The sequence below is a fragment of the Condylura cristata genome, unplaced genomic scaffold, assembly GCF_000260355.1.
Source record: "Condylura cristata isolate star-nosed mole 26May11 unplaced genomic scaffold, ConCri1.0 scaffold00009, whole genome shotgun sequence".
Classification (NCBI taxonomy): Eukaryota; Metazoa; Chordata; class Mammalia; order Eulipotyphla; family Talpidae; genus Condylura; species Condylura cristata.
Window position 1 is genome coordinate 35,700,295 of NW_004567110.1, and position 11,024 is coordinate 35,711,318.

The 11,024-nt window shown below is 39.0% G+C and overlaps 1 protein-coding gene across 1 annotated transcript in view; it reads right to left on the bottom strand.

The window, feature by feature from the left end:
* ATP6V0D2 (ATPase, H+ transporting, lysosomal 38kDa, V0 subunit d2) overlaps window positions 1–11,024 on the bottom strand; it is a 37,415-nt gene that overhangs the window by 11,000 nt on the left and 15,391 nt on the right. Inside the window, exons 3-4 of the mRNA XM_004679753.2 lie at window positions 1,805–1,983; window positions 545–624 (exon numbers count right to left, since the gene is read on the bottom strand). Coding sequence (XP_004679810.1) covers window positions 545–624; window positions 1,805–1,983 — 259 coding nt within the window. The remainder of the gene's footprint in view (window positions 1–544; window positions 625–1,804; window positions 1,984–11,024) is intronic.

Sequence of the window (11,024 nt, forward strand, 5' to 3'; positions counted from 1 at the left end):
TACATTAGCTACTTCAAATTGGCAGCATAGTCCAAACAAACATCTGGTTATACAAAATGCTACATATGATGTAGTGTCACAAATTGGTCATCTTGGTATGCTGCACATTGTTAGCAGTGGATTAAAATTGTGTTTAAAATTGTGACAGGTGAAATTCAGGATCTTTGTAATAGGATCGAGGATAGAGTTTGACACTGTATAACACAAGATTCACAATGGATGTGGATTGTTTTAAAATAGATTGATATGGTTTATCCAACTCATCAATCCACTGACACACCACACACATGCTTGACACCTTTTTATATTCCAGGCATCATGCAAAGAGATAGGGATATGTTACTTCTTATCGAGAGTTCCCTGGTTGAGAAAAGCTGACACATATGTATTAGCTGGAAGATAAGCCAAGAGTAGAAAAGCTATATAACTGGTGGAATAACTTCACAGTTGCAGAAGTTGGCTAGTGGACAAAGTAACTCTAAGTGGAGAACTCTAGCTATGGTATACTGTGCAATAAAAAAACAATATATGGGGAACTTGTTACCTTGTAGAGTTTATTTCTTAGTATTTCAATGTTCAGCTCATCTAGAATATTCTCAGACATACAATCTTGAAAGAATGGAGCTGAAAACAGAAAATGTCAAATGATGTGTATTAGCCACAATATGATTATAAACTACAAAAATGTCTCCTCAACCAATAACCCTGTGCTCACCTCTAATCCTAGGACACAGATACAAGCAATCAGACTGACACTAGTGATGGCGATAGGAGGGATTATTTACTAACCAGTGACCATGTGTAAATCTTATACTAGACTCTGGATATATTTATTTAATCTTCAAAATATCTTGGGACTATTCACTGTAAGTCTTACTTTTTAAAATCACCTCCATTGGGTCTCCCTGGTAGCACAAGTGGTTAAGTCTCAGCACTATGAAGCTAACACCAGCCACTGCAGCATGAGTTTGATACCCGCCCAGGGAAGTGAACCCCATGGCACAGCAGAGCTCTTTCTGTCCTGCCCACTGCTCCCTCAGCAGTGAATTTCACTGGTCCTTTATAAAAGTTAAGAGCATTTCAGAAGAAATTTATATTCCTAAACTTCCTAAATTTAAATGCATCTTTATATGCAAACTTATTTAGACACAAGTCTAAAATAAAAGTATAAGAAATTAATTGTATAAAGTTCAGTTAGAAATTTTTTGCAAAATTATATTCATTTATTTTCTTACTATGGTCTAGTGCAAAGTACAATGGTTTTGAAGTTGGGAGGTGTGGGCCCACCTTGGTGGCACAACGGGTTAGGGCACACCACTGCAAGCCAACCAGAGCCACTTCAGTGCAAATTCCATCCCTGCTCTGGGATGGATCCACATGGCTCAGTAGACCTTGCCTGTCTCACCCGCTGCTCCCCTCAGCAATGTACTTCAGTCCATCTGTCTATTCTGCTCTCCACTCTGTCTCTGGTGAATCCTCTCACTGCCCTTGCACCTCTGGCCTACAATCCAGTTCTGTATGCATAAAGAAATCTTTAGGAAAAAAAAAAAGAAGTTGGGAGATGAGACCCAGCATTTTCTTGGCTACAAATGGCTTATTTGTGACCCTGGACTGGTTACTTCATTTGACTTACTGAAAAATGAAAGACTCAGACTAGTAGATGATTATGTATTGTCCCTTCCACTTCTAGGAATCTGCATAGTATGGCATAGTATTCGTGGAGAAAAAAATGTGAATTGAAGGTACAGTTTGGGATGACTGTGATAACATAGAGACAGCAGTATCACTACTTATGCGTTCATACCTAATGGTGTTTCAACCAGAACAGCACTGAAGAGGTCAGATGGTGTCTCTGCAATGTTGACTGCTTCCATTTCTGTGAACCGGCCCAATGGGTGGCATTTCACCAGAATTTCTTTCACAGATTTTTTTTGCAATGCACCATTCATCAATAGAATCACATTGTCTATCATATAACTGCACCTGGTTTAGAAGATTCAATCATTAGGAAAGCGACCACATGAAGTAAGAAGCAGAAATAAAACAAAAATAAAGCACAGTTTGGGTACATAGTTTTTCACTAAGGAAATACATTTGAGTGTCTTTTCATTGTCAACTGTAAGATTTGATAAATGTTGGATGGGGTGTCGTCATTTGAAAAATTATAATCAATGTTATAGTAACACAGATTTAGAGCATCTTACTGTAATTTAATTCATTTAAAGTACAATGAAGCCCATCACCAAGCATTTGAAATTTAAAATATTTTAAAATGATTACAAATAATTATAAATTTTAATATTAAGATATTGAGTATTTAATGTTAAATTAATGATTAAGATATTCGGTATTTTTTCGTTCTGTGAGACCAGATAGCAAACTTTCTAGATTTTCTCCCCAGACCCCTGAGATTCATATTTTGTACCATTTCTTTCCTCAGTATGAGCCCTACCCAGGATATGTGAATGCAAAACTTGTTCACTGATGTATTCAACATCTAGGATAGTCCAAATAATCGGAGTGGGAATTAAAGAGATACTGTCCTTCCCTTCACGGAGAATAGGCTTAATGGCTGAATAGGGCAAAGAATCTATTACAAAAACTGATGAAGCATACACGTGCTATAAAGGAAATCACAAGGTGGTGTGGGAATTTAGTGGTGGGCACTAAACCAGTGTGGGGCAAGCTATCCTCAAGAGTGATGTCCACGCTTGCTGACACTTGCAAGCGTGACTAAGTAGTGGCTGCAAATTGGGGGAAACTGGCAAAGGAAAGGGACATGAAGAGACCTAGAGAGTAGAGCACAAGGAAATGCTTTTGCCTGGGAGCCCTGGAGGTAGGGCCTAAGCTGAACACAGAGTCCAGACATGTAATGGAGAAATTTGGATTATAAGCACCATGGGAGATACTTAGTGCCTTTAAGTAGAAGGGAGTATTATGGTGTGTGTTGAATAGGGACTAAAAGGGAAGATGAAAACAATTAAATATTGAGGTCCTTTATAAAAGTTAATTAATTGTGTTAACAACACTGTGGTGATAATACTTATTGTTATTTATATTTTACAGTGGAAGAAGAGAGCTAAAAATCTCCCCCAGGACAACAGAGCTTATAAATGAGAGAATTGAGTGTCAGACTCTGGGAGTCTGCTTCTGGCATCTCTCTCTCTCTTTTGAAGATTTATTTATACATACAGAACTGGGGTACAGGTCAGAGGTGTGGGGGTGGTAAGAAGCTTCACCCCCGACAGAGTGTGGAGCAGAACAGGCAGATTGATGAAGTACACTGCTGAGGGTGGGTCAGGAGAAGTCTGCTGCACCATGTGGATCACCTACAGGGGCGGGGATCAAACTCACGCTGAAGTGGCTTTAGCTTCTTAGTGCTGTGCTTTAACCCGCTGTACCACCGTGGAGGGCCCGTGTGCGAGTGAGAGAGAGAGAGAGAGAGAGAGAGAGAGAGGAAGAGAGGATTCACCAGAGACAGAGTAGTGAGTAGAACAGGCAGATGGACTGAAATACACTGTTGAGGGGAGCAGCTGGGCTGGTCAGGAGAGGTCTGTCGCGCCATGTGGGTCACCTCCCTGGCTGGGTATGAAACTTGCACTGCAGTGGCTGTAGATAGCTTCATAGTGCTGAGCCTTAACCCACTGTGCCACCAGGGAGGGCCCCGACATCTTTCTCTTTATCCTCATACTACACACACCTAATGGGTGTTCAAGACTTAAAGGTTAGATTGTGGAACCACTTACTGAGAAGCGAGTATTAGAGGAAGAGCAAATTGTAGCTGGCGCAGATGTGTTAGGCAGAATGAATTTACGATGTCTGGGAGATATCCAAGAGAATATGCCAACTCAGCCTCAGAAAGCTGAGTCCTGAAAACAGCCGTTGCACAGAGACAGGAATTGTTGATTTACCAGTGGAAGAGAAAAACTTCGGAATGGTTGGGATCACATCCTGGACTGTAGAAGTTCTGCCTTCAGAACTCTCGCGATCGCGACATGCAAGGACTTTGAGGGAACTAAGAAGGAATGGCCACTGGCAAGAAGAAAACCTTGAAAGAAGGATTTCCTGGGAGTGCAATACAAACCCTCCCATGGGAATTTGTGAAAGGGAGGGGAGAAGACATAAGCCTGATCACAGTAAGTTATGAGCAGGCAGTAGAGAAGTTCACAAAGCAAGAGTTCAATGATACGCTGATATAAAAGGGAGAGAAAGACAACTCTTTGGGGGTCTAGGAGCCAAGGGAATGTCAGTCCTGTTTTGTTTTGTGAAGACACATCATGTGGACATGTTTCAATGCTGAGGGAAAGCAGGCAGCTGAGAGGGTGAAACTGCAGTTCAGAAGAGGAGAGACAGTCGGTTGAAGAACTGAAGTCCTTTGAGACTCAATCGCGGCTAGAATTCAGGCTCGATGAAGAATTTTTCACTAGATAAAAGTTACTTAGACACTCAGAAGTGGTATTACTGCAGTCTGTCTGCAGAGGTTTCCAGATTCCTGTGCAAGAAAAAAAATTGCAGCTTGAAAAGGGTGTCTCCTTCGTTGTGAGCTTCCACAATTTAACCGGATAAAAATTCTAATGGAGATTTGAAACAGGCAATTATCCCTTCATAAAAAGCACAAGACTGCAAGGTTTCTTCACCTCCCAAACAGCAGTACCAAATTTAGACATTATGGAATTTTAAAATCGTTTTTATCTCTTGAAATTGATATTAAGATGGGAGTGCTTACTTAACTGCCCCTTTATAGCTCAAAAGCTATTACCTGGAAGGGGAATTGCCAGCACTTAATTATCCTTAGCAGGCTGCAGACATTTCATTGCTCCCCACAGCACCCTGTACTGTAAAAGCATATAAGCTGCCAACATTCCTAGTTGGCAGACGACTGTTATAACAGTGTCGATGAGTACCCATTGTCTGTGCTGCAAGGATTTAGCTCACATGTAGCACAAGCTTGTATCTTTACAATGTCTGCACATGTGTATATGTGTATATAAGTGTTTTGTATTATTGTAATTTTATTTTTAGTAATAGGAAGGCTAAGATTTTATTAATGGCCATTGAGATTGGATTCTCTTTTATTTCAACTCATTATTTAAGTGACTTTGTATCTAAGATGAGTCACAAAGAAATTTTCAGGGTATTGTTCAGTAAATGAAATAAGAATCCAAGCCTTGGTTCAAGAAAAAGGGCGGGGAGTAGGTGTCTCTTTGCTGTCTTCTCTGTCATCTCCATCACACTTGTCAACCAGGTGTATAATGACCATTGGCTGTTTGGTGTGGCAGGGGGAAAATGTGCTCTGATGAGTTTATTTTTCTGGATTTTCCAAATCTTTAAGACCAACAGGGTCATGCATAGAGTAATCAGAAATAAAGACATTGCTGATGTTGGAGTAATTTTTGACATTGAAGACACTGGGCATTCACCTAGTTCAACCCCCTCTTGTTTTAGCTAGCTAGTCACCTAAGTAAGGAATGGCAGACTCAATGTGGAGTGCCCAAATTCATCTTTCTCTAACTCATGGTCGAGAAAACATCTTCATATTCAGCTTTTTCTAAATATTTTATTCTATAACTCTGATGCTAACACTTGTGAAAATAATGAAATCATTTAACATGATGTTGGAGTAAATAATGCAATTTCAAAAATTTTAGGTTGTAAAAATAATGTATTTTTTGATGCCAACCCCTTTGAGGTTTTCACTATGTGCCAGGCATGCTTCCATGTTCTCACTCAAATCTCACAATTCAATGCTATAAAGACCATTATTGGTCTTTGGCATGTTGGCATGTTGGAAATTGAGGTTCAGAGGTTGTTAAATATCTTCTTCGGGGTCATACCGATGGAAAAAACAACCAGTTAGGACCTTTTCGTCTTACAGTTACTCTTACTCCTTTTGCGCCCAAACTTATTTAGTGACGATTATTACTAAAATGAATTTCTTCTATAGTACTGTCAAACTCGAGGCTTATAAAATAGTTGTTAGATGTAGAGCCATAACTTGACTAGTTAGAGGAACTGTTCAATAGGTAAAAATTGTAAGTACTTACGTATAATCAGCAATAGCTGAGAAATCACTGTGATTCACTTAGTGCTAAGTGAAACTAAGAAGAAAGTATCTTCTAAGAACAGAAATCAGTGAAACTAAAACAAATTCACAACAAAATGTGTCTGATCCTTCCTGAGGTTACAGCTACCAAGATGGTGGGCACAGGTGAAAGGTGGAGGGTGATTACAAGTCCTCCCAGGTGTCAGCCATCAGATCATTTGCACTCTGTGGTCCTCCCCATATCATATTGATATTCAAGGTGTATGGGAAAGAAGACATTCACCAATGGAGTGACATGAGGGCTGTGAATAAAATCATTTAAAAGAAAATATATATCTTAGAAGAGAAAATAGTTCAGCCTGCTACAAAACGTTAAGGGGCAAAAAAGATACTTTGCAAGGAAGAGTGAAGGGCCTCCTGAGTGGCATAAGGGGTTAAGTCTCATTACTATGAAGCTATCAGCAGCCACTGCAGCATGAATTTGATCCCCAGCCAGGGAGGTGACCCACATGGCAAGGTAGATCTCTCCTGTCTCACCTGCTGCTCCCTCAGCAGAGTGTTTCAGTTCAGTACACTTGTTCTGTTCCCTGTTCTGTCTCTGGTGAATCTTCTCACCACTCCTCCCACCTCTGGCCTGTATCCCAGTTCTTGTATTCACAAACAAAATGAGTCTTTAAAAAAATAAAAAAGAGTGAGTCAATGTCAGGTGGTTAAAGTACAGGAACAAAGTGTGATAAGTGTTAGCCAAGCCGATCAATCAGACCACCATTTTGAATCACGGTGCAAATTAAGTAAAACAATAATACATATGAAACATTTGCATTGTAAATTATATGTTATCACAGTAGAAGGAGCACATATTTTGAAAAGGATGTTTAATTCAAGCCCAGGTCTATCACTTAAAAGCCAGTTTAGCAAGAGTTTCAGTTCCTCAGTCTTAAAATGAAGACTTTGGAGGAAGGGGTACAGAAAATTATAAACTTTCATGTTAAGCAAATGTAGTACTTACATTCTTTCATTAAGCCTGAGAGTTGAATATCTCTATAGGTTGACATTTAGTTATAGCTAACTGAGCCCTTTCTAAATGTTTCTGTTGCTCTTGGAAGATAAAGGGTTATACCCAGGTGGGTAGAGAGAAGCTGAATGGAATAAGCCATCTGGCAGACTGACATCCACAGGACCACAAATAATGTTACCTGTTGGATAGACCTTGGATATTCACCCTCAGGTCTGATTTATACCTGTTTTATAAAACCTGTTCTACCATCCTGTTCTGCTTCTTGTAACCCTATGATTATCCTTGTATGGTTATTATTTCATATGATGTTTTCTTTAAGATAGGAAAACTTCAAAACATTTAATGTTATCTCCTTAGGAATATAAGCATTAATCTTGAAATAATGCTGGTTAACTTGTCACAGACAATAATTGATAGTATATGTAAAAAGGTCTGGGACCTGCATGCTGGCATAATGGGTTAGGATGCAGCACTGCAAGCTAGCTGCAGACAATTTATTGCAAGTTCGATTCCCTGCCCGGAGCTGATCCACATTGGCATGGCAGACCTCTCCTGTCTTGCCCGCTGCTCCCCTCAGCAGTGTATTTCGTCAGTCTGCCTGTTCTGCTCCCCCACTCTGTCTCTGGTGAATCCTCTCACTGCCCCTGCACCTCTGGCCTGTACCCCAGTTCTCTATGTATAAATCAATAAATCTTAAAAAAAAAAAAAAAGGGCTGAACCCCTTTGTTAACTGGATGGAGGTGCTTCAAGACATAACATGAATTCCCTTTGGGTGTGTTTAAATAGCAAAAAAACCTGGCGTTTACTTCTGATTCATTACATAAAGCATGGAGACCAAGTCTGGCTTCATCGCAGGAAACTCATCCTAAAGTTAGGATGTGATTGTTACAGATTCCCTTCTTAGCTGAGAGGCTGGGTCAGCATCGTTTCATCTGCGGCACATCACTTAGTGTTCTCAATGACAATTCCATTTTAAGCCAGCAGAACTTTGTGCTCTATTTGCTAGGTCATACTGTTCCTATGGAAAATACAAGGACAGGACCAGAAAGTGCATAATCAGAAGTAATTTTGCATGGAAAGGACTAAAGTACGCATGAATGAAATATATTTAGTGCAGTTTTTATAAATAATTGCATTCCTTAGGGAAATTCCTCAGTGGCAGTTGTTAGTCTGTCCTTAACCAGCTCCAAAGCTGATATGGTTATAGGGTCATTTTGGAAGTATTTTCCAATATGCTAAATTTCAAATGTAAATTGTCCTTAATTACAGTGGTAAGCAGTTGCTATATTCCAGGTTTGTTTGATCCAGCTCTTCTGGCTCTGTACTGACATAAAGCAGTCTTGTCAGTGACTCTGATTTGTTAAATAAGCTGTTGAGATTTAGAATATCCCATAAATACTCTGCTCCCTCTTGAAGTCTAACATTTTTGGTAACATTACTTACTTCCTTGAAGTTCCCCCTTTATAAATAGAGTGAAAATTAAAATAATTTTAGAAAGCAATTAATTTTGCTATCACACTCATTTTTCCTTCTTACGAAATAAAATACTGAAAAATTACTCAGAAGTCAGCATTCCTTATTTTAGCATAGTTTAGAATAAGAACATTGATCACTCTGCATTTCTGAAACCCTTGGAAACTCTCAAATCTTTAGAAAATTCTTTTCTTACAATACTTATAATGCTCTAAACTCTTGTTTTAATCCATAAATTTGTATTAAAAATTCCTCAAGCATTGCACCTTCTCATCTTGTCTCTCCCACTGTTCTTTTCGTATAGAATCCTTAATTGCTAAAAATTGAAAACTTTCCATCCTGTGAATACACATTTTTTCCATATTCTATAAGATTAACCCTGATACTCACTGGATAAATGAAGTGAAGGAGACAATTGTTTACTTGGTAACCTAACCCAAGCTCTGCTTCTAGCAGTCACAGCTCTCTTGTCCTTGTTTCTCCCATATTTTACCCATTGAGGAGAATTAGAATATTAGAAAGATCACCCACTTCTCAAGCCATCTATATTCAAAACACTAGTCACAACAGATTTCAGAGAATCTTATTTCTTCTGAAAAGGAAAGAAACCACAGCTGAGAGGATATGAGGGAAACAAGATCTTCATATATGTTTGGAGTATAAGAGAGCAATTCTGATATTTATCAAAATTTAAATCTACAAAACAATTTTACTTCTGAGAACTCATGCTAAAGAAATTCTACCGTGAAAAAATAAAGACATGTACAGTGATGTTTGCTACAGCATTAATTGAAATAATGAAGAAATAAACAAAAAAATGGTTCAATTACATCAAATTATGGTATACTCAACACAATGGTGTATAATATGTGCTTGAAATAAAACAGATCTATATTCATTCACACAGAAGAGTTTAAACAGATTACATTAGAAAGACAACTTGTATATAATACATTTAATATGGCCTTACTATTCTGAAACAAATGACAAACCAATTGTGGATGCGTTTCTGTAGTTGTTTACATATAAGCCCGTATACATAAAAAAGTTTTTTAGGGCTCTCCCTGGCAGCGCAACAGGTTAAAGTACCACATTCTGAGGCTCGCATTACTGCAGCACGCATTCAATCCCCCACGCATTCAATCCCCCACCAGGGAGGTGACCCACATGGCGCCGCAGACTTCTCCTGACCCGCCAACTGCTCCCTTCAGCAGTGTACCTCAGACCTCAGTAGATCTGCCTGTTCGGCTCCCCACTCTGTCTCTGGTGAATCCTCTTACCCACCACACCTCTAGCCTGTACCCCAGTTCTGTAAGAATAAATAAATCTTTTATTTTAAAAAAAAGGTGTTTTTATAAGTAGAAAAAAATTGAGAGCTATTCATCAAAGTCACTAGTGAAAACCTGCGGGCTTTGGGAAATGGGTACTAAGGTATCCTTTATTTAAACTTCCTTTCCAGGGCCCTCTGCGCCTGCACCTCTGGCTTTTACTCTAGCTCTGTATGCATAAATAAATATTAAAAAACAACAGCAACAACTTCATTTCCTTAGTTCTGAAAATAAGAGGAAAATGCCATAAATAATAGTGCTCCTTGGGGTTAGGTAGAATTACATGAATTCAATACATGTAAAATGATTATAAAAATGCAGGTTTGTAGTGAGCACCATAACTTAAAAAAAAGAACAACTAAGCACTCATGGGAGTCTTTTCAATTAAAAAAAAAAATAGAAAAAAAAGCTAAAATTAAGTGAAATAAGACCTATAGGAAATTGGATCAGCCCCCGGGATGGATTTAAGTCTCTTCAAATCATGGAACACTCAAGTTTCCTTTTATTAGACAATTGTTGACAAAGCAGTATTATTTTGGGTAAAGGTTAATGAACTCAATCATGCCCCCTGGTGGCTACTTGATGACTAGCCAGAAAGTTGACAAAGCAAAGGGAAGAACTTGTCCACCCCCCCACCCCCCCCACTGAGGTGCTGATTTGTATCCTACTCAGTGAAGAACACTTGTAGTTATAGCATCCTAAACCTTTCACACAATTACTTTAATGTCTTTAACCCACAGACACTAATTTTGTTGATGTCACGTGGTATCAACAAGCCAATAGCAGTACTATAGGGTAAGTAAGCCTGTTTCTGCTCTCTGCGGATGTGCCACCCCCTAGCTGTGTCTATGTACAAAAACATCTGTTCTATTCAGTATGACCAGCTCATCTAGTTTGCTAGCTGAACACTTTTCTGCCAGTGGGCTTTCCTGACTTTAGCAATGAAAGAATTATACCCTGAATTATAAGCTTTTTAGGGCAAAAAAATGGTATAGAACTTCACAGTGTACGCACAGTACAAAGCTAGCAGAAGGATTCTTATGCATCTTCAGAGGAGTCGAGAACTTTGGCTCATCTTTATGAATATATCTTTAGACACTTATTCTTCAATATGAGTCTCAGTTGAGAATCTCAATATTCTTCAATATGAGTCTCAGCTGGT